This window comes from Carassius auratus, chromosome 19 (assembly GCF_003368295.1).
Source record: "Carassius auratus strain Wakin chromosome 19, ASM336829v1, whole genome shotgun sequence".
NCBI classification, from domain to species: domain Eukaryota; kingdom Metazoa; phylum Chordata; class Actinopteri; order Cypriniformes; family Cyprinidae; genus Carassius; species Carassius auratus.
In genome coordinates, this window is record NC_039261.1 from 7,377,964 (window position 1) to 7,405,277 (window position 27,314).

General features: G+C 37.2%; 1 protein-coding gene across 6 annotated transcripts in view; it reads left to right on the forward strand.

Annotated features, from left to right (window-relative positions):
- The window catches only part of csmd3b (CUB and Sushi multiple domains 3b), a 373,951-nt gene that overhangs the window by 152,900 nt on the left and 193,737 nt on the right, over positions 1 to 27,314 (forward strand). For all 6 annotated transcript variants that reach the window (XM_026288598.1, XM_026288599.1, XM_026288600.1 and 3 more), the window contains exon 5: positions 6,521 to 6,728. In XM_026288598.1, coding sequence (XP_026144383.1) covers positions 6,521 to 6,728 — 208 coding nt within the window. The remainder of the gene's footprint in view (positions 1 to 6,520; positions 6,729 to 27,314) is intronic.

Genomic DNA, 27,314 nt, shown 5'->3' on the forward strand with positions numbered 1-27,314 from the left:
CATTTACAGCGGCAGCTCATTTATCATGTACACTCACCCTCAGGAAAAAGTGTCAACACAAATATGAATATTTGTGAAAACAAAATATGACACTATCACCACAGAAGGCTCTGGAGGGCTGCAGAGATGTCAGTAAGGATGCTGTATAACTGATTGATTTCAGGGCGAGGAGCCCCTAATGTAGCACAGATCTGATTTCAGAACTGAGTGACCAGATGTGACTATTTGTCAGGAACAGTGTTTTTGAGGCCATCTCAGTGGTCACACTGGCTATTTTTTTTTCAGGATAGAACATTCAAAATCTTTTAAATGACGATCAGACATATAGAATAACATAAAATGTAAATTATTATGATTCATAATGTTGTTTAAAATTGTTTATATATTCAGAAATCTAGAAATCTTTAATGTTTTTAATCACACAAACACACTGTACACAATGTTTATTTACTTTTTGTTGTTTGTATATTTATATTGTTTATGTTTTAAATGATATTATATCATATCATTATTATTATTAATAATAACAACAATAACAATAACAGACAAACAAACAAATAAATAAAAATTAAAAGTTACATGACGATCATCTAATGATTTAAAAAAATTAACCTTTTAATTTAGGTCAAGTTATGTATATATATATATATATATATATATATATATATTTTTTTTTTTTTTTTTTTTTTTTTTTTGTGGAGACATATAAGTGCAACACAATTTTTTTACAAACTTGAATTTTATTTATTTAATCGTTCCATCATTCCTTTTTCCCTTCCTTCCTTCCTTCCTTCCTTCCTTCCTTCCTTCCTTCCTTCCTTCATTCATTCATTCCGAATACTTCCATTGGTTTATTTAGTAGATTATTTGGGATATTATTATTATAAAAATGAGCATCATCAAAATTACAAATAGGTAATAATTAAAAAGGGCTAGGTATGTTAAAACCTTCTTTACTTTTACTTTCTGCTTATTCTAGACTGGACTAGTGAATGTCAGTCGTAATCCTGTCCACTTTGTATGTTGCACATTATTCATTTGCCCTTTTTTGTGCAATAAAACCAGAATTAGCCTCATACAATATACCCATACCTATGAATACAGTATGTGTCCATTTGAATTTATTTGCATTTGACATTGAGAATGCATGAATAATACACATACAAATGCACTCTTCAACTGAGCGTTCCGCAGTCAGAACGTGTTCATTTATCCTGCTCTTCGATGACTGGATTAGACCAAAGCCCCCCAATCCCCCCCCCCCCCCACACACACACCCAGTGTAGCTCAGTGCAGTTCAATCACCATATTCCACCCCTCTCAACTGTCACATCACATGGATTATACAGAGACTCCATCACGCTCAGATTCCACCTCTAGTCACTGACAGGTGCCTCCCCCTCCCCCGAGAACACAATATCTGGCTAGATAGGCCATTGCGTGGAAACAGAAAATGAAAGAAATAGGCTTTGTGACAGAATGTGATTTAATGGACCTGGCCAGGTGATGGACTCAGGACATATTGCAACAAAGAATGGCTTTTTCAATCCAAAGTTGAAGGCAAAAAAAAAAAAAAAAAACTTTTGAAGTGTTTCATGCATTGTATTTATTTGTTACATTTTAATTATACATTTGTGACCCTGGACCACAAAATCAGTCTTAAAGGGGGGGTGAAATGCTCGTTTTCACTCAATATCCTGTTAATCTTGAGTACCTATACAGTAGTACTACATCCTTCATAACTCCAAAAAGTCTTTAGTTATTATATTCATAAGAGAAAGATAGTCTGTACCAATTTTTCCTGGAAAAACACGACCGGCTGGAGGCGTGACGTGTGGGCGGAGCTAAAGAATCACGAGCGCCAGTAGGCTTTTGTGTTGAGAGCGTTTGGAAGCTGTGACACGGTGAGGACAAAACCAACCAAAACAAACCATGGCTAACAGTCAGATTCAGCGTATATTTATGATCCAGAATCAGATCCAGAGGCTGAAATTTAACAAGAGCAGCATCAGCAACGACGTCTCTATGTGGTATGTACTGAAACTGTATATATTTGCTTAGCGGTTTTGGAAAATGACTAAGTTCCACTTTGTCGTCTTTTTTTTTTTTTTAAGCTGTACATGTGGAAAGTGCAGTTTGATGACAACATCGCATGTTGTTTACTTGATGTGCTTACACGCCGATAGCTAAGTTAACAACACAGAGATATTTGAAGCAGTTTTACTCAACGCCTGTGGTTCCAACACACGATCGTGACCCTTTTTCGTTGGGATTTTATCTTCCTTAAGAAATAAACGATACGCAAATCCGTCGTCAAACTGGACCTTGTTTGTAAAACAAGCATCTTCGAAATGCAGGGAACAAACACAAACACTTGCACAACTCCGTTGATGCTCTGTAAAAATAAACTCCATCCACTGGTCCCTTAATGCTGTTTCTCTTTTGGTAATCTGTGCAGGGTTGTCTTGCCCTGGCAACCAAAAACACACTCCTTTTGTGACTTTTCGCGATGCTCTCGCTCTGATCAGTGAATGTCTGTGCTCAGCCTCTCAGTGCTCTGCTATACGGGAGCACGCGCTCTTCCGGCAGAAGTGCCCTCAGGACCCATATAAGGAAATTCCGCTCCATCTAACGTCACACAGAGCCATACTCGAAAAAAACTGTCCGAAACTTGTGACAAACCGGATGGAGTATTTTTGGAACAAAAATACTCCTTCAAACGTACAACTTATTTTTTGAAACTTTGTCCATGTTTAGCATGAGAATCCAACTCTTTAACAGTGTAAAAAACTCAGTATGCATGAAATAGCATTTCACCCCCCCCCCCCCCCTTTAAGTCACTGGAGTATATTTGTTGCAACAGAAAAAAAAAAAATACATGGTAAGGGTCAAAATTATACATTTTTCTTTTATGCCAAAAATCACTAGGATATTAAGTAAAGATCACGTTCCATGAAGACATTTTGTAAGTTTCCTACTGTAAATATATATATATATATATATATATATAGGCCTATATTTTTATTTTTTTATTTTTTTATTAGTAATATGCATTCGTAAGAACTTAATCTGGACAACTTTTAAGGTGATTTTCTCAATATTTAGATTTTTTTTTTGCACCCTCAGATTCTGAAAAAAATTTCAGTGGTCTCAGACTTTTAGAACCCCCTGTATATCTTAATGGCCCATTGCAGTATGTACATATATAGTCTAGTCAGGCTGGCTTTTAGCTGATGGACAGGAGAGTGTCAGGTTCCTGACACCACATCTCTTCCCATGGGCCCCTGAACGATCATTTGCTAACATGTTTGTGTCTGTGTCTACCATCATAGCATCAGCCTTTATACCAGTCCTGCATTTCAATCCATAGTCCTGTCCCAGAGCTGTGTCTGGAGTCTAGCTGATGGGCTGAGCTGAAACAATGTGCAGGGGAGACAGTAACTGAATTTTTAACACTGCTGAAAAAACAACAATCCTCTCAAAGCTTATTCACGCAAGTATTTTGAAATGAAACTTCATACTTCATAACTTCTATGTGAGCTTTTTCAAAAATGTTTTCTTTAGTTAATGTTCTTCATTTTTATATATATATATATATATATATATATATATATATATATATATATATATATATATATATATATATACAGTACATTTTTAGTTTTGTTAAGTTTTAAGTTGAAATAGGTGAACATTTTTCATTTTCATATTACATATATTTATGTAATATCAAATTACTATTTGCTTTTATTTAATTTTGTCGCGTAAAAATTTTCAGCATTGCTAGCTTTCCAGCAAGAATGCACAATATATATATATACATTTTTATTTACTAACTTACTTATAAATAAATTCAGGTATGCTGGGTTTTTTAAGAAAATAAAAATATTTCATTACATTGATGTGTAATTTAGTGATTAAATAAATATTCTTAAATACAACACTCTTGGTACTTGAGCACTCCTAAACTCATGGACGATGGCTATTGGCTAACAAAAGACAAATAAGAGAGTTTATTTTTTTTATTTATATTAGTGGTACAAAACTAGCTATGCATAGATCACAACTGTACTGTTGACCCCATATTTTGACAAATGTATAACTATATTCAAGATGCATTTTACAGCACAATATGAATTGGAGGTCATGTTGGCTGTTTGCCCATGAACAACTGTAGAATGAGATTTTTCTACTTCTTTTCGACCCTATATGCTCTTGCATTATTATTCCAGTTTTTATGAAATGCAGTGCTAGCTCGTCCACATTTGACTCGGAGAGATGCATTAAATGCAGAATTGATTTACAAATGACTGACACAAATATTTCCCTGAGGGACTCTATCATAGCCCACAGTCAGTCGCTCCACATTACAATGCAAATATCAAGGCCGAGCTGTTTTAGAATTTATTGAAACACACACCATCACTTTTCCCTTTTATCATTTAAGTCGATTTTTCTAGATTGTATGTTTGTTTACATATGTACGAAGTGTTTACATATTTTCTGCAACACACCAAAAGGCTACCTCAACATTGACTTGGTGAGGATCATTTTAAACATGCCTACAGGCACTAAGTCACACTTCATTTGCATATATTTTTTTTTTACAAAAGTTCTATGAGTTGTGCAAGAAAAACTATTTAAAATAAAAAAAAACATATTCGTATTCTTGTTACATATCTAAGTGAGATGCAACCACATTCATCAGTGTAAACAAAAGAGAACACTCTCTCACACTCGCCCAAACACACCTTTGTCCGTTTTGTCTCCTGAGTTCCTTTTATGTAATGGCATTTTTATGAGGCTGTCAATCACATGCTCAGTGACATTAATAGGTGTGTGTGTGTTTGTGTGTGTGCGTGCGTGGGCGTGCTTTTTACTGACATTAGCATTGATATAACTGTAGTTTGGGTTTTAATGTCTCATGACTTTTTCCCAGCCAACAGAGTGTGGAAATGTTTTAGGACAAGCTTGAATTTGCAACACAAAACATGTATTTCAGACTCCCTCTCATGTTTTTCTCACCTTTCAAATCATATCATGCCTTTTCTTTTGTTTTATAAGTTTATTATGATGTTAATGTTCAATGAGAGCTTATTTACCTCACTTCTTTTACTGTTTACTCACTCTGTGTCATTCCAAACCTGTTTGGCTTATTTTCTTGCTTCAAACATAAGACACAAGAAAATACATAAATATATATATTTTTTGCATACAAAGGAAGAGAATGACAGTCACTAGTCCTCATCCACTTTTATTCTATAGACAAAAAGCAGCTTGAACATTTCCTAAATACTTAAGTCATGTGGAAATCCATATAAATCAGAAGTACCTATATCGTTTTCATAATAAGAGACGCGAAGCAATCGAATGAAATTCAATGAAATCCACAGATGTTCCAGAAGAATACAGCGGATATTAAGAAAATATCTGACTGCTGAATTTTGTGATTAACCTATTACAATAGAGCTCTACTGAGAGGTTTACTATCAAAGGTAGTAAACTGATAAATATTAGCTTTACGAAAGATAACCGCTAGAAGAGTGAGAGGCATCAAGGTTTCCATCAGTCTTTCTGAGTGCATGTGCTCTTTTGTATTTCTGCCTGTGAATGCATGTCATGTATGTACGTTCTCAACATTTAATGTATGCAAATGTATGCGTGTGCGCGCATCGACATGGCTTCCATCATGGACATGTCAATGCGTCTCTCTTAATTGTTTCAATGTAACTTCTCGTTGCCAAGACTTTTTGCACCTTTACTATGTGTCGATCCCAGGTAAAAGTGATTCTCCACATCGGAGCATCACTTTTTACATATTTATGTACGCACTATATGTACGTTCACATGGCTCTGTGCCATGACTGTACGTGCATATGAGTGAATGCTTGTTTGTATAAATTATTTTTATATAATTTATCATGTTTGCACAGACTAGTCCATGTGTCTTTATCTGTACATAGTTCTATTTGCAACTCGATTTCCAAAGACGAAATTACAATTTGCAATTGGTAAATTCAAAAAGATCACACTCAAATTTAATTGGACACCTACTAGCAGAAGAGACCAGAGTTGAGCTCTGAGTCTATTTGGAAATGCAGCTGGGACCTTGTTTTTCTGAAAACCTTTTTGTGACGGAAACCATTTACAAAACTTAAACGAGAGAGGGACAAATATATAAAAGCAGCCAAAAGAGCCACTGCCTCACTAAAACATGATAAAAGGAATCATGGGACAGCCTGTTTTAAACTAGTGCGTGTCGAATTAATGAACGGCACCGCCAGATAGCCACAGTTTCTCTCTCATACGCTTAAAATTGAACAAAATCGCCATTAAGCTATTTTTAACTCCCAACAATGGGCTGTGAATTGGCGCAGAATCCATTCAACAATTGGTGTTCAAATGTGAAAAGTGGCCTCGATTTAGTCCAAAAGGTTCAGCTGTCATTTTCTACTGTATAAGTATGTCTAGAAATTAAAGGCCGATTCCTAACACAAGTCTTTTCGTGTTTGGTTGACAGCTGAGGACACATGTGGTGATACTCTGAGGGGTTCAAGTGGCATCATTACGAGTCCCAATTTCCCGAGTGAATATTACAATAGTGCGGACTGTACGTGGACCATACTTGCTGATCCCGGAGACACCATCTCCATCATTTTTACAGACTTCCAGACGGAGGAAAAGTACGATTACTTGGAGGTGGAGGGGTCCGAGCCACCAACAATATGGTGAGTCCAAATGCCTTGCTCTCTGGTGTTTATTGCCATGCTCATCCATCTTGTGGTGCAAACGGTGGCAGCTTCCTGTCAAATCTCTGTCTAAACCCATGGACATCTTAAATGAGCCATCGCCCCCATCCGTGATCTCACCTTTGTAACTGTGTGTAATCCAATGAATCTGTGATTTAGATGTTATCTTGCATGTTTTAACGGCAAGCGTTTCCTCATTTGGTGTTGTTGCCATGCCTGTGCATTATATGTCGTTTCCAGCGGTACCTTATGGATGAAATCATTAGTCATAATGGAAGCATCTAATGTTTATATCATCATAATGTTTCACCTCTGCTGCTTATTGATTGGGCTCAAATTGGGCTATTGATTCATTCTCTCCAGCCTTGACTACCCTGGTGATGATGAGTAAAAGATTGGTAATTATTACCAAGTTTTTTTTTTTGTTTGTTTTCTTCTTCGTACACTACGCTACATTTGTTACAAAGGGGAAAATCCATTGCACGCTTGTGCAGCTCTTAGAGGAAATGAACATGAGTATCGATCGCCTGAAATGCCCTTCCTCTTCTCTTTAACATTTTAAATTGAACTCAAGCCAAGTTTTTAATTACATCTCATTTGGAAAGTATGGTTTGGATATCAGTCAGTGTCATATAGGCAGTAGCGTTCCGTGGGGTTTCAGTCAGGTCCTTCAGTAAGCAAATCAAAACTACTTACCCTTACACATCTATCTTACACATCTCTGTAACAGCAAACGTAGCCATGTGCCGCAGAGAGGCTCTCAACAACAATGACAGTTGATCAACAATTCAACAGTAGGTTAGATTGGGGTGGGTTATTAAATGCAGAGTAAATTTCCATAAGTGGAAAATGGTGGTAATTGGTGGATTACTTTTTGCATTGTTCCCCATATCGTCCTAAAAAAAGAAAAGAGCAAGAGCGTCCCTTACTCTCCTCTATAGAAGTTGGCAACCCTAGCAGCTCCGTTAAATGCTCGTAAGATTTCCTATGATTCGAAGCAAGCGGTCAAGGGAATACGTAATGGCTTCAGGCGTGCAGCGGCGACATGTTAACACATTGTTTACAGTGATTTATTCAAGACAGTGTCTTAGCGGCAAGTGAGGGCACGTCAAAGAGGATTTTAAAAGCGAGCCAGCGAGCCTGATTTGAATATGCATGTTATGTAGATGAGCCGGTCCTTTTCCAATGCTGATTGCTGCATAAACAAAGCACAGCGGACATCTGAGGGAGCTGCTGATACATGTAGATGTGAACGCAACAAGCTTCACTGCCCCGTGTATGCACTGCTCCTTCATCCGAGACTAGATCAACAGATAAACCTGCCTCATCACTTAATCATATCTGGCATTAGTTTTGCTGCGCATTAATCTGTCTTGTGTATAATTAATTTGTTTTGCAAACTTGTGCGCGCCTGACCTTTCGTGTGAATTTGGATTAGGTGATGCCACCCCTCACCTCATCGCAGATCTAACCTGTCATTTACAGAGTGTCCCGACATCTCTCTCACGCGCTTCTGGGTCACCGCCTTTCAATGATTACCTCTTATTGGATTAGTCAAAGCCAGGAGACGTTGGGAACTCCTGAAAAAAAAAGCACCACGGGTAGTTTGGTGTGCTCCAGTGATGCGTAATTGATGTCTTTAATAAAGGATAAGCTTCATTCTCTCTGTTCCAGTCTTAGTGCTGTCTGATTGAGCAGCTTATTTACTGAAGTTTTTTTGTGCTCAGAGTATCTCTGCATTTTGGGCAGGTCGCCCTAAAAGCACCCCTGGTGTTAACCAGAGCACAGAGTTCAAGCAGGTAAAGGGCAGCTGGGCTGGAAATGTAGATATATTAATATGATAATTTATTTGCTATTTTGCACCTGCTTTCTGTTGCAAAGGTGATTTTGAAAAACAAAGAGTGGTGGTTCAAAGCACGTACTGTATCTTATAAGAGGTTACATGTAAAATGCTTCATTTTTATTCTTGACGTTTGCCAGTGCAAACGTTTCATTAGGAAATTACACAGACAGTTACTGTCGCATTTCATCAAATTATTTGCTGCTAATTGTCAATTAATGATGTTGTAAATGGTCTGTGCTAACTAGAAAAGGCGGCATTTGCTGGTTTTATTATTAATATGAAGAGTTTTATTCTCCATTTGAATATTTGCAAGTTTTTATTTTATTTTATTTTAGAAATTATTATTATTATTATTATTATTATTATTATTACATTTAGGGCTGTCAAATCGATTAATTGCAATAAATCACATCCAAAATAAGTTTGTGTTACCATGATGTCATAATATGTTCTATCTATCTATCTATCTATCTATCTATCTATCTATCTGTTAAATTTGATTTTGAATTCCACATTATTATTGTGGAAATAATAAAAAAATAAAAATAAATAAATATTACATTTATTATAACATTGTATTTTAACAATTTCAGGGAGAAGCTGGATTGGAAAATTAATACATTTCTGTTATGAGGAGGGGTAGGGAGGAACTCAAGTGCAGACAGGATTTACTGAACACAGGATTTATTAGGCAAAAGGGGAAAACAAAACCCACGAGGGGGAAAACAAGGACTAGGGTAGACACTAAATAACTCTACAAAACACAAAAAACAAGGAAAACAAAGACTCTGAACACTAACTACTAACAAACACTCACGGTAGTACAACGACTTCTTTGAGGGGTTACAAGGACACGATATCTCAGGAAGCTGACAGGTAGGAACACATAAGTAGAACAGTTTGAGGAAACAATGAACCGACAAAAGACAGAGCACACTAGGAGATCTAAATAGGGGAACTAATCAAGACACGACAGGTGGCACAGATAGGACAATCACGACAAGACTAGGATAACAAGGGGGGCGGGGCAAGGGAACGAGACAACACAAGCACATGGCCCATGTGCTTGTACACAAAACACGGGTCTGTCATGATCCTGCCTCTAGACTAAAGGAACGTCAGGACATGATGGCAGGACCATGACAATTTCTCAGCATTCAGAATTGTACATATGTTTAATTTATTTTATATATATATATATATATATATATATATATATATATATATGTTATGATGTTTTGTTTATTTTCTTATTTAAATTAAATTTAAAATTCTATATTTACACTCACAGACTTTTGGGACCAACTGCTTTATATCTGATGAAATGCTCATCCCTTTGAAGTGTTGAACCATTGCAGGCATTAAGGTGTGGCTGCTCGCTTTACCAGTCTACTTCTCCCTTCTCAATTCATTTCCCTCTGATTTAAGTTCCCCTGAGCTTCCACTGAAAGCTGCATCGTCATTCCTCCCCTGGATCCGTCAGCCGGCTCTTTAAGAGGGCCACAGTCTGCTGTGTGGCTTATGATGCTGCTCTGACAGCTTCAACGCGGCTGGCGTATAGATATCTCCAGCAGCTCTTGGTCTATGAGCTTGTCCAGCCTGTCAGCATTACAGAAAGTCATCTCTTCAGCCCTAACCTGCTGTGGTGGTCAGAATGCGACGAAAGTGATTAGATCCAGCGTTGTTGTGAGAGCAGACATGATTGAAGCCAGAATGTGACACCTCAGTTACCATAAACGTGTTGAAGCGTCGTATCCATTCCCTTCAAGTCTTATCCGCTGTATCTGCCAAAGAACAATTTCAGAAGTGCTACATCTCAGGGTTTAACTTCAAAAAAAAAGTTGTTGCCCAACAAATGACTCTTGTCCGGAAATAGATATCTCACACAGTCATTTAAATCAAGGCCTGAAATGTCTCAGTTTTACTTAGGACGGAAGAAGAATGAGCCATTTCTCACTGGGGAGACAGTGGGATTAACTCCAGACAACTCCTCATTACCTCCCATCACAATTTATCCTCTACTTTTATTGGAGATGATTGGATTAGATCACTTTTGCTCCTCTCCATCACTCACAGGAAGGCAGTGTATTGACCATGTTTCAAAGGGCAAGGCAACCTCACTTTCCGTTTACTGCACTATGGTAGTCCAGTGCATTGTAGTCATAGATAATTCAATGCCACAGGCACTTCCTTTTCAACCTGCGGGCTGTGATTTACAGCGTGTGCGATATAACTCACGGTTTATTTATCTGAAGCGCAGGTTATTTGAGCAATGGAAGATTGTGTTTGCGAGGTGAAGGCTAGTTTGCCTTAACATGTTTGTACGAAGAAGATGTTGTTTGTTAAATATCATATAGCAGCTTGACAGATGAGTGTGCAGAGAATATTACAAAAACGCAGACTTCAAGATGTGACCTGGTTGTTTAGCTTATAGCGAAGGACACTACTGAGAAGTGGAAAAGTGGAAAGAATAATTAATGGAAGTCAAAAGTCTGGGTTACAAAACTGCACTTTAGGCACAACCTTTGATGGGAAATATTTTTCAAAGAAAACTCTTATGCTCGGCAAGGTTGTATTTATTTGATCAAAAATACCGGAAAATAGTAATATTAAAAATAAAATACCGTATTTTTCGGACTATAAGTCGCACCTGAGTATAAGTCGCATCAGTCCAAAAATAGGTCATGATGAGGAAAAAAAACATATATAAGTCACACTGGACGCATTTATTTAAAACCAAGAACCAAGAGAAAACATTACCGTCTACAGCCGCAAAAGGGCGCTCTATGCTGCTCAGTGTAGGCTACAGGAACACTGAGCAGCATCTCTGGCAGCATAGAGCGCCCTCTCGCGGCTGTAGATGGTAATGTTTTCTCTTGATTCATTTATCTCGGTTCATGTCAAATTAATTTTGATAAATAAATCGCACCTGATCTTATCTTTGCTGAATAATTAAAAAAAAATCTTAACTCAAACTGTATTTTATTTTATTTTATTTTATTTTATGTTATTTATTTTTATTTATTTATTTTTTTTATAGTGAAAATAGATTTGGAATGCCTTAAAGCTCCACATCAAAATGTTGGTTTGTTTAGTAATGCTTGAATATCGCAGCACTCAGTTTAATGCATTTTACCAGATTGAAATCCATTTCCCCAAAATCAGAGCAGAAAATTTGAAAACGGCTGCAGATTCTGTCAAGTCGTGACACACACAGACTGTGTGCATGAATGCCAGCAGAGGACCCCTCCAGCTCACTTTGTGTTTGGAAGAGAGGCAGGAGCGGCAGGATAATTAGCAGTGCCCTTTTAATTTTTGAACATGTAAAGCAACCTGGCATCTAAAGGCTACAAACACAAAGTTACCTAACCATGATGAAAAATGATACAGACTATCAACCCAGCGCAAAGGCATAAAGTCTTTTCATGCTGTCAGGATGGTGTCTATTTAAGAAACACAATACGGTAGTCTTTTTGAAAATCTTCGCATAAAATCCTTGAGGCATGTTTTTAATAAATGTACATGATCAGAAACAGGTGTTGTGTTGTTGCTTTATCTCAGGATATGAGCTCGAAATAAAGATTATTTACATTTCAATTCATCATGCCTTTGTCATTGAAAAGCCCTTCCTTTTGTAATAGACTGGCACACAAAGGTGCTTTTCATATAATTTGTGCTTTTCTTTATTTCTTTGCCAAAAGCTTAAATAACAACAGGGGGGAGGGGAAGACTAAAGTGAATTGAACATCAATTGAGAGCAATGTTATGCATTCCACGTTCCAATCAATTTTGTTGGCGCACTAACCGACGTTCACTTCTGGGAAATCTACAGCACCCGGACGGAAGCAGCATTCTGAGCAGGAAGTGCCTTCGGTGTGACCTTGAGAGACATGGACTTTAGTTTCCCTCAGCATGTACACACTGTTAGACGGATTTAATTGAATGCATAATCACATGGATAACTTACACTCTGATGCCATCATTCACTTGATGCATGTAAAAGTGAAATTGTATGCACATTTACATTACCATTCAAAAGTATGGGGTCAGGGGAGATCTTTAATGTAAAGAAGTCTTTACTGCTCACCACGATTCCATTTATTTGATCACAAAAATAAATTTGAACTGTATTACTGTGAAATTGTATTATAATTTAAGATTACTGGTTTCTATTTGTTTGATTTAAGGGTGAATTTTCACCAGCCATTACTCCACTCTTCAGTGTCACATGATCCTTCAGAAATCATTCTAATTTGCTGATTTGGTGCTTAACATTTATTATTATTATCAGTATTGAAAACATTTATGCTGCTTGATATTTTTATAGAACCTCTCTATCTCTATCTCTCTCTCTCTCTCTTCAATGAATACAGAGTTCAAATCATTCTTTTACAAAGTAAGTCTTCACAATGGATAGTTTACTTGCTGAAAAATTATTAAATATAAAAAATAAAATATAATATATAATATAATGACGCCAAACATTTTTAACAACAGTTTCTCCTGTTATTATTATTATTATTATTAGATGCATATACACTGAATTTCTTTCCATTTTAATTCTTAAAATGTGTATTTTGATTTTAAATCTCAGCTGCTGCTTAAATTCCATTCAAATTCAGGTAATCAATTGATTTCAAGTGTAAATGCATGTTTATTATTATTATTATAGGCATTCTCTAGTAACACTACACATGCTATTTTATATCCTGTAATGTAACCAAATATTCCTATAAGTTTTAGCTCAAAAAAACACATTCTCTACACGCTTGCTGTCCTTCAAAAGCCTTTAGTAGCTTAAAACAAAACTCAGGGTCTCTTCAAAGAAAAAAAATGTGAAGGGCTATATAACCCATTATAGTTGGCCTTCTCTTAAAGTGCTTTTAGAAAGTGAGGAGAGTTTGGGGCTCAGAGTTCAGTGACATTCAGTGGTCGGGATGGGCAGTGTTAGGGCATTTATCAGCGACTCGACAGACCTCAGGCAGCTCAGAGAGCAGCCGGCCTAAAGTGGAGGTGGCAGACAACCAGAGGCTGTCAGCTTTGCCAAGTGAGAGATAAGAAGCTCGGACAGCAGTGCCTGGCAGGAGCGGCAGCATTCTAGAGCGTCACAGTCCTTCAGAATGGGTCTTCCAGAGCAATTCCTGCCAAGTCCCCATCACGCTTAGTCACTGTAGTCAGGTGGGATCCTTGCTAATCCGGCTAGTGATCCCACTCGTTCTGTACCTCGGACCCCCCTTGAGGGCTTAGTGGTCCGAGGCCTGTTTGCAGGTGCATTTGTAGAGGAGCCGAGACAATTAGTGTGAAGCTAGCGGATCTCTGAGAAGGCTTTGTACTGAACAAACCTTCCCTGTGTGCTTTATTTTATCCCTCTTTCAAAAGAACCAGTACTTTTCTACGCAGATTTTACTTTCAGAAAAAAGGTACAAATATACAATTTAGGTTCTAATGTGTTTATGCTTTTGTGCCTTTTTTCTGAGAGTGTACATAACAGAAAAATTGGACTCTGGAGCACAAAACCAGTCGTAAGCCGCATGGATATATTTGTAGCAATAGCCAACAATACATCAACAAATGACCGATCTTTTATGTAGGGGTGCGCCGATCACGATCGGCTGATCGTTATGCGCATCTCGTCAGTAAAGCCGGTTCTCTAATCAGCTGTAAATTCCTTCAGGTGCGTAATTTCACATAGAACAGCTGTTACTACACAGACCCATTGTTAACTGAGAAGATGCGCAAATCCATGTTCATTTTCAGCGTTTATTTACGCATCTTCTCAGTTAACAACGGCGCACCCCTACTTTTATGCCAAAAATCATTAGGAAATTAATTAAAGATCATGTTACATGAAGATATTTAGTAAATTTTCTTCTGTAAATTGTAAGTTTAGTAAGTTTTCTTCTTCTTACTTTTATTAATGTTGTTGTTAGTATTTTTGTTAATAACAAATGTTTGGTGATATTAAAGAGCAAATGTTCTTTAATATTTAGTTCCTTTTCAGTCGGTCACCGACGTGGCGTCTCCGTTCCCTCCTTCAGGGAACGAGGGTTACCATACGTAACAGAGACGTTACCGTTAGTTTTTTTAGTAATTACACTTAAAATGAACTACATTTATTAATGTATTAAATGTTACAAGATGGTTTCTGTATACTGCCTGTAAAATAAAAAAAAGTTTATTACCATTAAATATTTATAATGAAAAAATAATAGATTCATTATTATTAATTATATTGTTTAGTGTATTTTTTTACATTTATTTATCCATTTATTTTACATTTATATATTATTACAAGATTCAGCAATGGCTAATGCTAACTAAACTATTTAATTTTTAATCATTCCATGGACCAGCTTACATGTTAGTCTAACTTTAATTTATTACACAGGCAAGCACAAATTATTTTCTAATATCAGTCAAAATCCTCTCTACTTCTTCATCTCATGTAATGTACATGTATGCAGGCTGTTTTGCCTGCATAGAAAGTAACTTTATTTTCAAATGTGCTGCATAGCCATAAACAGAAATCTGAAAAATTCTAAAATCAGCACATTGACTCTCTCGTGTGGCACAATGGCTCAGGCTGTGGTATGAATTTCATTCGGAGCTGTGCGATAGAGCCAAAATGGCTTCCAGTCACAAAAGGCCCTTAAAAGCAGAAACAGTCAACTGATCATACATCACAGTGATTCTGTTTTACGTGCTTTAGTTTGTGTCCAATACAAAGTGAAGTGAAGATCTGTGTTTAAATTGTCTTCTTTGTCTAACGTCTCTCGCTCAAGGACAGAGAACATCTTTTCATTGTAGATCTTGTTCCCCAGGGAACTTTAAATACAGGATGTTTTAATACTTCCTCAGTCGATGACTGTTAGGACGAGGGAAGCCATTAGCGTGGAGAGTATGAGGATGTCTTGAAGGAGTAGAGTTGGAAGGAAAGCGTTCGGCTTAAAGTCGCCATGAACTTGCATTTTAATCATACTCCCAGATGGTGGTTTGTAAGGTGGAGACGTGTGATAAATTCCTCATGACCATATTGGGCAGCTGCTCTGCCAACCTGCTACATATCAACTGAGCATGTAAATGAGGAGGAAAAAGCCAATTACATGGAAATTTGTCAAAATATGCAGCATCATGTGTTGTTTTTGTGTGTATTGGCTTAACTCTGTGTTTTTGGAGGTATCCATCTGTTTTATTTGCGTGACTGTTTGTGTTTGTGCACTGTCAAAAAGCAATTACATTTTATTCAGCATGCAGAGCTTTTTGAGTCACACGCTGAAAATGTGAATTATTTTGAATCTACATTATAGAAAAAAAATTGCATATTAGACCAACAAAATTCCCCTAGATGTTATTCCAACTAGGCAGTGTTTCCAGAACAAAGAGCTTCATATTGAACAATTTGTCAAAGCTTTTTTCAGTTCCCAATATGCGTTGCATTGTAAATAAATGATGTCCATACTTTTATATGAATATTTTTCCACCATTTGCTGTCATTCTGTTATTTATCGTAAATTTTAGTTATCTGTTGAGTAGTTATGTTAAAAGTCCATCTTTTAATTTATTTTAAATTTTTAGATTGTCATCATTATTGAGAACTATATATATGTGTGTGTGTGTGTGTGTGTGTGTGTGTGTGTGTGTGTGTGTGTGTGTGTGTGTGTGTGTGTGTGTGTGACCCTGGATCCCTGGTGTCAGTTTTTGGAAATTGAGATGTACACATCATCTGAACGTTGAATAAATAAGCTTCCCAGTGATGTATGGTTTGTTAGGGTCTGAAAATATTTGGCCGAGATACAACTATTTGAAAATCTGGAAATATAAAATATAAAATATATTTATATATAAAATATAAAAAATAAGTTCTATAAATAAAGCACAAGGCAGGAAAAAATCTCACAAACCCCAAACTTTTGAATAGTAGTATGTTTTTACACTGTTTTTAATTTGTGATTGAATATGTGTGTGTGTGTATGTGTGCGTTCATGCGTGCGTGTGTGTGTGTTGCTGTCAGAGCTTTGTGAGCCGGTGGCCTGAATTCTTCAGTGATGAATTAAACATTCTGAGAGTCCCAGTAAAGACAGCAATTAAACATGGCTCCACGTACCTTGTTTTCTTTTGTGTTGTGGAGGCTGTATCTCTCTGCTGTTCTCCAGCAGTGTAATGGCTCATGTTTTGGCTGGGCTCTTTGCATCTGTAATAATGTCCAGTGCTCTGGCTAAAGCCTTTCTATTGTGGACACTGGGCACGCTTCCTAGAAAGGGGCGTTGTATGGGAATGCATTACCATTTTGTTGAGTTTTATCCTATTAAAAAATCCACTTTCATTTGAAGATGACTATTTGCAGCATTTCAAAGCTTTCCACTTTTTATGTTATTACAACAAACACACACACACAAAAGTAATAAAAGTTTGCTTTATATTGTGTACACAGTGAGCGGAAACACTTGAAATGTTTGGTACAACTGGATAAAAAGCACTCTGAAAGGGAAAAAAAATGCAAAGATAAGGGTCCTTGTAGCTATTTGTTACATTATTTACATATTTATTGCATTAGTTGATCCACATTAGCTACACAAATCTGTAAATAAAATAAAGCCCACCCTTTAACCCCCATTGCCCCATATATATTGTTTGTACTGATGATTTTTTCTTGCATTACAGTCGATTAGTCTTGAGACATTAGCATGTTATTTTGTGCTGGTTGTGTTGATAGTATTCAGGATAATTAACATACTGAGTAATGTCTGTTGTGAGTTAATTTATGGTTGAATTAGATTAACTGAATTTGATGCAAATGTTTCTTCAGCCTGTAGTGTAATTATGTCATGATAATGAGACTTTCCTAAGCAACAGGCTCATTAAAATGTTTCTAAAATATAACTATAAACATAACTATAATAATGATACTCATAGGTATTAATAAATTACCGTGGAAACAGCTATGTAAGTATTAGAAGAAATGATCGAACAAGTCTTGAACTTGATAAAATATACATATATTATGTAAGTATGTTTTTTCATAATTAGGAATACCAATGGAATACGTTAGCTTTTAACATAGAAAACAGTGAGATATATATAAAAAGCATTTGCAAGACTTTTGGCTGGTACATTGGAAGAAGCACCTCCCATTGCAATCTGCCTGCTCTGAGTGTGGCGCCTGACAGCTCGAGATGAACAAAACGTTACAAATGAGCGGATGCTGCCACCAGCGCCCTCATCTCTTAAATCTGTAGCGTGCCGAGGCAAGGTGACGAACAAAAGAGAAACCTCTCTCAGTCATCTATCCAACAACAGGCTCTTCTGAATGAAGAGGCAGCGCTCTATTGTTATTGATTGTTAGGGAATGTGTCCTAGATCTCAATGTGAAACTATGATTCAGGGGCCGACAATAAAGGGACCAGGGCACCAGGCGTTTCAATTATGTACCTACGCTGTGGAAAGATAATTTAGAAATGCCCACCTGTGGCCTTGCCACAAAACACAAACCCTTAATACAGAAAAATGGGCTTTGTGTCATGTATAAGTGTTGACATTTGCTGCGGAAAATAGAAATGATCATAATTTAAACAGAAAATTACTGAAAAAAAAGTCTACGCTTAATTTATTAATTTAGTTTCTTTATATGGTGAAAAACTGCAATAGATCTAATAGGAGATTCCATGTAATTTAAAAATACTATTAAATCATACATTTTTGGAATTCATCTTATAATTTATGGTGAAAAATCATAAATAGGCATTACCACAATACACTCTTCTCAAATGTGACGGCTCACATTCATTCCTTTTTCCATTTTAATTCAAAGAAGTCTTTTTTAATCCGCTATGAACATTAGGGTTTATGTTACAACTAATATTGTTAAGTTAATGTAAAATGAATACATCAGCTTGTGGATAACACACACTGGGTAAACTGGGTAGGAAAAGGTGCACAAGCAACAGGGATGACCGCAAGCTTGAAAATGCTCTCAAGCAAAGCCGATTCAAACACTTGGGAGAGATTCATAAGGAGTGGACTGAAGCTGGAGTCAGTGCATCATGAGTCACCACGCTCAGACGTCTCCAGGAGAAGGGCTACCACTTCTGAAACATAACGTCAGAAGCATCTTACCTGGGCAAAGGAGAAAAAGAACTGGACTGTTGCTCAGTAGTCCAAAGTCTTCTTTTCAGATAAAAGTACATTTTGCATTTCATTTGGAAATCAAAGTCTGAAGTCTGGAGGAAGATTATAGAAGCACAGAAAACAAGCTACTTGAAGTCCAGTGTGAAGTTTCCGAAGTCAGTGATGATTTGGGGTGCCATGACGTCTGCTGGTTACTGTGTTTGATTGGCTAGCCAACATGCCTGACTTAAACCCCATATAGAATCTATAGGATATTTTCAAGAGAGAGAGATGGGAAACAGTCGATCCAGCAATACAAACGAGCTGAAAACTCAGTAGTGCCTCAGCGGTGCCACAGGCTGATCGCTTTCATGCCACACACACACATTTGTGCTAAAGTATTGCCTGCATAAATGAACATACATTAAAGATCTTGAACTTTTCTGTTTTGCAGATCCTTTTTTTTTTTGGATTGATCTAAGGAAATATTCTAATATTTTGAGATACTGGATTTTTGACTTTCATGAGCTGTATGCTCTAATCCTCAAAATTATTATTATTTTGTTTTTTATGTTTTAATTTACATGTAATGAATCTAGAATATATGAAAGTTTTACTTTTTGAAATGTTACAAAATAAAACCTTTTCACGAAATTCAAATTTTTTAGACGCATCCCTATATATTGATTTAAATTACTTTTTTAAAGTATATTTCATTAACAAATGTCACTTTATTTAATTTTCAGTAAAATGTCATCACTTCACGATTATACTTAAATTCCATCATAAAAGATTGTTAAAAAAAAATTGTATTGATAGTTTTTTAATAATTTTAAGTACAATGGCCACTTTAAAGATTTTAATGCTGTTGCTGAAGGGGTACTTGAGCCGTATTGATGGGGTTGCGAGGGTCGAAATGATTAAAAGTTTAAACACTGGTTACTCTTTTACAGTTTCATAATTCTTTCCCCTGATTACTGCATCATTTTCCTTTCTCTGCACAAAAGACGCAACACACTTGCCCTCCTACAGTACGTTCTGAGTGACAGGTCTGGTGACTGTGATCAACAGAGTGTAGAGAATTGATCTGTTCCTACAAGATCCTGTAAACCTGTTTACAATCCACTCAGCGCCCTACACATCAAGACTCGGGTTGAAGCCTGTACAACAGCATAAACAAACAGCCACACCAGAGGATGGAACAGTCCAAGTGATTAAAGTTGAATGTGTTGTGATAGTGATGGGCTTTTTAGGATTCAGAACAGGTTCGCGGTGGAAAGGATGAGGGAATGAGCAGGTGGGCCGCCACACAGAACACAGCGGCTGCATAGCGACAGAGAACAGAGTGAAAACACTAGAGTGCCACACTACTGACGTGTCTACAGACACGCTTAAGACGCCATCCGGTTGTCTCTTCCTAAAATATTCATTAGGGCTGTTCATTAGGGGTGAAATGAGGTTGGCAAATCGCATTTTGATGTGTCTAGACAGGATGTCAAAAGCAGCATGACGATGGCTTATGCACTGTGGATTTTCTAGGCCCTCCAATCTTGGTTGCATTTGAGTTAGTACACTTTTATTTCAGGATAGGATATTGCTTATATGCTTTTTTCATAAAACAGTTCTGATTTTTACAAATTTCGCTATGAGTGCAAATATCTGAGACATCAGTATTATTATTATTTTTATTTTATTTTAGAACAATTAAAAAATTTATATAATTCATATGTTATTAGTTATTTCATGTTATATGTTTTATTATGCTTTAAAGATAAAGTTATGTTGGTCCATGTTCAATAAAAATGCTCATATGACGTTGGTAAAAATAACATTATTTTGAGTATTTGGTGTAATGCAATGTGTTTATGTGGTTTAAGGTTCAAAAAACTTGTTTATTGTTATTGTTATACTTGTTATTGTTTATCATCTTTGCCCGCCTTTCTGAAACGCGTAAAATTTTACAAGGCTCATTGTACTGAAAAGCGAGGTGTGCTCTGATTGGCTAACTATCCAATGCATTGTGATTGGCCGAATGCCTCAAGTGTGAGATTGAAATGTTACGCCCCTTACCATATTGTGATGCCGTGTGTCCTGACAAGACAAAAACAATAAAACCCATACAGATGAGGCATTTGTTTCATCGAGTGGGGCAGAGATGGGACCAAGTCACACATGTGCAAGTCTCAAGTAAGTCTCAAGTCTTAACCTTCAAGTCTCAAGTAAGTCCCAAGTATTTTTTTCTTGGGCAAGTCAAGTCAAGTCAAGTCACAAGCTATGTCAAGTCAAGTCCAAGTCAAGTCACCTTAATATTGTTATTTTACCTGCAGAATCTGATCTTAATAAAGTTAAAAGACAAGATATAATAACTGTCAGTAAATTAAAATAATTTGGATTTGCATTGTAAATACTCATGTTCAGTAAAATACATCATGGAATCAAACAAAATTGTAACTTCCTAAAAATTATTTATTTTTCACTTCTGCCAACAGTGTTTGAAATGTTTTACATTTTCAACATTGAGTCCATAAAACTAAACATCCAACAGACTCCTCTCTGAACACCTCTCTCTCTCTCTCTCTCTCTCTCTCAAACACAGTTTACATACAACATTAAACTGTTACATTTCTCCTCTCTCTCTCTCTCTCTCTCTCACACACACACACACACTCTCTCTCTCTCAGAGTATAGAATATAAATATGACGTATTTTCAGTTGTTTCAGACTTTTTTGTTATGTACAGTACAGACCAAAAGTTTGGACACACCTTCTCATTCAAAGAGTTTTCTTTATTTTCATGACTATGAAAATTGTAGATTCACACTGAAGGCATCACAACTATGAATTAACACATGTGGAATTATATATGGAATTATATACATAACAAAAAAGTGTGAAACAACTGAAAATATGTCATATTCTAGGTTGTTCAAAGTAGCCACCTTTTGCTTTGATTACTGCTTTGCACACTCTTGGCTTCTCTTGATGAGCTTCAAGAGGTAGTCACCTGAAATGGTCTTCCAACAGTCTTGAAGGAGTTCCCCGAGAGATGCTTAGCACTTGTTGGCTCTTTTGCCTTCTGTCTGCGGTCCAGCTCACCCCTAAACCATCTGGATTGGGTTCAGGTCCGGTGACTGTGGAGGCCAAGTCATCTGGCGCAGCACCCCATCACTCTCCTTCTTGCTCAAATAGCCCTTGATGCCTTCAGTGTGACTCCACAATTTTCATAGTCATGAAAATAAAGAAAACTCTTTGAATGAGAAGGTGTGTCCAAACTTTTGGTCTGTACTGTATATATATATATATATATATATATATATATATATATATATATATATATATATATATATATATATATATATATATATATATAATATGCACCTCTCATGATTGGGTAATCGCGGCAGCTACATTTGTTTTTCTGATTAATTGTTTTGCTCTATGAGAAAGACAAGTAGGTAACAAAATATTCGGGGCTTATGGCCCCTTAGCCCAGCCCTAGCGCCGACCCTGGAATGCGTTTTTTGACGGCCTGCTAGCGGATCATTAGGGGCCGTTCACATCACGTCTTTTGCGCGCGCAAGTTCGTTATTTCCAATGTAGGCGCGCGGTATGCGCGCTCATAATGGAAGCAACGCGCTCACGACGCGCACCGCATCGAGTTAAAAACATCTAAACTTTTCAGAATGCTGCAAGCGCACTGCAGGTCATGTGACAATAACTAACCAATCAGCTTCATCCTTTCCCGTATCAACGTTGAAAGCTCAGCTAACATGAAGGAAGTGACAGCTGTTCATAGCTGTATATGGATTGCCATTTTGAAATGAATTTAGTAGCAGAGCTACTGCGAGCGATTTTTAGTGCTGCAAATCCATTTATCCTTTGCTGAAATTTCTACGTCTTCATTGAGAGAGAGCGTGTCATGGATGCTTAGCAACGACAGACGCCCCAGGAGCACTTCTGCCCGAGCGCTTTGGAAAGAAGGAGAAAGCGGCGCGACTAGCGTTTTCCACGCGTTTTTAGTCGCAAACTATTGAAGACAAAAGCGATGACCCTCGGTACCTCTCAGGCTGACAAGTTGATGTGATGTGATATCTGATTTAAGTGGGCGTGGTGTGTGTAAGGTAGAGAGGGCATGACTGATGATAGTGTCCTGATCCAGTCACGACGCTATTCTCAGCCTGCGCTCCAGCTGAGTAATCAACTTTATTTTAAAAAATAATTTATATATTTTATATTCAAACTTAAAACATGATTTGATTAACACTCAAGTCATTCAAGTCATCGGGTCTCAAGTCAAGTCAAGTCCCGAGTATTTAACTTCCAAGTCCGAGTCAAGTCTCAAGTCCTAAAAATAGCGACTCGAGTCGACTCGAGTCCAAGTCACCAAGTCACAAGTCCCCATGTCTGGAGTGGGGACATAATTACTGATTACAATGACTTGAACTGTCTTTTTTTTTGTGTGTATCTTGCTGTATTAACATAAAACCATGTCGGCATTTGGGAGAAATGACAAACAACAAGCTCTAACAGTTAGTCTACACTGCTCAAAATGTACATTTGAATCATCAGTAACAAATCCTTTACATATGAAAACGTACTTACAGACTGTGAGTCAGAAGTGCCAGACTGTCCTTGCAAAGTTGGAATTGCCCCACTTTATAGAAATAGACACCGGGATTGTAGGCTACTCTCACAGGAAACAGTCCTCCGCAAAATGCACTGCACACATCTGAATATTTGGGTTGAACTGTTCCGGATTTGATTCGGTGTTGAAATACTAATTTCTAGTTGTGTCCTCTTTTGGAAGGCCAAACAAAGTACCTTCGCTTTCACATTGAAACACACAGCATCTCCACAATATGTCGCCAGTGGCTACAGCAAGAATAAAAGTTATGCCTTCATTCTTTGCGTGAACATTTGGGCGGCATTATGCAAATCTGTCCACACAGTGACATAGACGTGTTACAATGAGCGGTTTTAGGTAGGAGTGGTTGACTCTTAACTTTTATAAAGAATATCTCTTTGGATTTGAGACTTTAATATTTGCAACTTTACAGACCTTCTTTATGCACCAAGAGCTTGCTACACTCTAAAGAGAAAGGAACAATTGAAATCGCATCATATGACCCCATATGACCATATGACATTAACGTCATATTACATTTAAGTCTCATCGAGTTTACAGTATATGCATTTTTGCATTGCTTCAACAATAATAGCTAGCTGTACGGTGACAAGAATTATTTTATGTATCTGTATTCATTCACATAGCATACTGTTATTTAGCTGTTATTATTAATAGTCACCTTGTTTTCAGATCATTAGCCAACAGATATTCTGTAAAAACCGTAAGTGCAGTGGAGGTTGCAGACACACAGATGGATCTTTAATTTAACTGAACTGAGTGCTCGCTAAAAACCAGCTCGCTCATAGATCATTCTGTGTATTAAGTCATTACAAGTTCATTTTAATTCTGATATGTGGCTTTTTAATTATTCTATTAATTTTCACAAGCCTCACCCATTTGAGCTAATTAGTGGACTTACAAACATAGGTGGCAAATATTACACTCAGCAGTCAACCAGTCACAGTAACGTGGATGCACTTCCTCTCACTTTACATCTCTTGTATCTTGCATTATACTTTAAGTTAGAAAAAAAAATGTAGGGAAACACTTTACTTAAAGGTGTCCTTGTTACACATTATATGTACTTATTAAAATAATTAATTATGCATAATTACATGCAAGTAACCCTAAGCCAAACCCTAACCTTATAGTAAGTAGATGTAGATAATCAGTATTTGTCCGTACTTAAATGTATAATTAGACTGTTACAAGGACACAAAATAAAGTGTAACCAAATTGTGGATTGCATTCCACTTGATCTCTTTTTTCATGTTATTTTAGTTTTATTTTTACATTATGTTTGTTTTATTTTGAAGATGCACAGCCTCTCGTCTCCAAGAGACAGTCAAATCACTTAATTATTTATTGATGTATTACACATTTCCACAGATACTGTATATCCTTAGATCTAACAATCTTTTTATTTTACTGAAAATGCATTCTAATAACATCAGTAGTTCAAAAAATATATATGTCTGCACCATATAGGTTAAAAATAAATGTAATATATGATATTTTGCTTCTAATGCACATTTAATGTCTTTTTAAGAGTCACTTAAGTATTCAAATAATTCTGTTACCATTGTAATCATGTTATCTCAACGCATGAGGTGCTGAGCTGGTAGTGTGTGTCCATTGCCTGGGCTACGGTGCAGAGTTTTGTTTATTATTCATAGAGTTATAATACTTAATCATACGTTCTGTCATGCTGCATGATTAGAGAAGCCCTCTAGCTGCGAAACCTTTGGGAAATTTGAAGAACTGAGAGAGAGAGAGCTGTGTAATCCATTACAATCCGTTCCTCTTTGGGGAATTAGCCCTCTTATATGACAAACCAATGGCACTTATGATGGGATTTATTACTGTCACCTTCCCAAAATACTGTGTGTGTGTTTTTCCTAATATGTGACTCCAATATATATCTACAAAGCTAATGACAAACTAATTGACGCCTGACTGTGATTGATTATTTGATTGAGGGACTGATGTTTAATAAACGCAACAAAATCGATTTAGGGTTATGGTACATAAGATTTATTAGGGATCATTTTACCCAGACACATTTCATCACACTGTGCGGCTGAAAGTCCAAATTCCCATTTCAATAAAAAAAAACTATTTTCTGTGATTAAAGACACTAAACCGTCATTTCAGTCTGGGTGCATATAATCACATTCACTTCGGTATCACACCATTGCTTTGAGCTTTCAGAAGTCAAGCTTCTTACCCAAAATAGCACATATGCACAAAACAAGTCTAAAGACCTCTGTGAATCATGTGATAGAAGAGGAATCAGCCTGCCGAACTCAAATGACATTTGCCATCACGCATTGTTCACTGTAAATACAGACTTTATTGAAATGGCTTTTGGTGGTGTTGGAAACCAAGCCAGTGGTGAAATATGCTCCAGAGTAAAAGCATTGCGAGGTCTAAGCTGGCTTGTGAGGTTCATTTATTCTCCAGTGTGCCGCACCGCCTTCCTTCCTCCCTCCCAATCTGATCCTCAAAATGGAGGTTTTGGTCACGGGCCAAACAAGATATTCATGTGGAAATGTGACCAGCGTGCAAGATGTCTCAATGTGGTGGTCTCTGATTTACATAAGCTCCACGGAGTCAGTTAAAGAGAATTCTTCCAAGTAACTTAATTATTGCCACTGTACTGAGACAGCAGCACTGACAAAGTATGTAGCATCCAGACAGCATATGAAATGTAAATGGTTCAAAACTTTTTATTTTTTGGATAAAAAATTAGTGACATCTGTGGCCACAGGAAATCACTAGACTCTCGCACTGCTCTTGTGTGATCTTGGTCCACTCTTCTTTATAGTTTGGTAACTGTAGTGGGTTTCTAAGCTTTGTCACCAAGGATTTTCAAGAGGTCTTCAATCGGGTTTAGATCAGCACTCCAGCACCGATTCCCTACTGATAGTCTCCACATTATCCTGTTTTCTTGTGCATTTGTCTTGCATAAACATAGAGCCTTTTTGGAGGACTTAAATAAATTAGTATCACTGTAAAGCTGCAATGTTCAAAACATCACAGACTTAGAATGGCCAACTTCTCTTGCGGTGGTTAAAAGTAAAAAAAAAAAAAAAAAAAAAAGAAAGAAAACACGAGTGTAAAATTTTGTTCAGGGTTCTTTTTCAAATATCTAATTTTATTTTTTTTATACTTTGCTTCAGAATACCATTAATGTATGAAACTTGAAAACTGTCCTCATATTCCTGTTAGGATAACTTAAAATAGGACCAAGCAGTGACGTTTTTCCTGTGTTTTTCCATTTTCTACTGTAGCACACAACAAAAAGAAAAAATACTATAATTTAATATAGTTATGTGTGTGTGTATGTGTGTGTGTGTCAGAGTGGTCCAGCAAGTCAACAACAGAAATAATGAACATGGCAACCACTTTTTCCCCTCTGTACATCATCTGTATCCCCCCACCCCCAGGTTTGTTGAGCATGATTGTTCACAAAAAAGCCCCTTGCAGTTTGGATAGGAGGGTCCTTCCCACTGTGCTGAGATGGATAAAGTATGGCTCCCACAATGCCATGGGGGTGGAGAGGCCTTGACTCCATGTAGCGGAGAACAAGGGGAGAGTGCATGACGAATGGGAGGAGGGAGGAGTGTTGGGAAGGAGGGGTGCTCTGGCACAGAAGGAGTGCCCGTGGAGAACACTGATTACTTACTTTCAAAACATCAGTTTGATGGAGAGACGCGAGCGGCTTCCTAGCGGCCTCTCATTCGTCTGGGCTACGGCGGCCCGTGATTGATGAGGCGACCGCCGGCGTCAGACCCATGCTGTAGCCTGCTTTCATCTCGCTCCCTCTCTCCATTGCTCCACCATGCTCTTCCCTCTCTCTTTTTCTCTTTCCTTGTCTTGCCCTCCTCTCTCACCATGGGAGCCCAGCTATACAAGATGCTGAAGTTTCAGAAATAATATGTGTTCATTTCTGTGTGTGATAGTAACGACTGGTGTATTACTTATACAA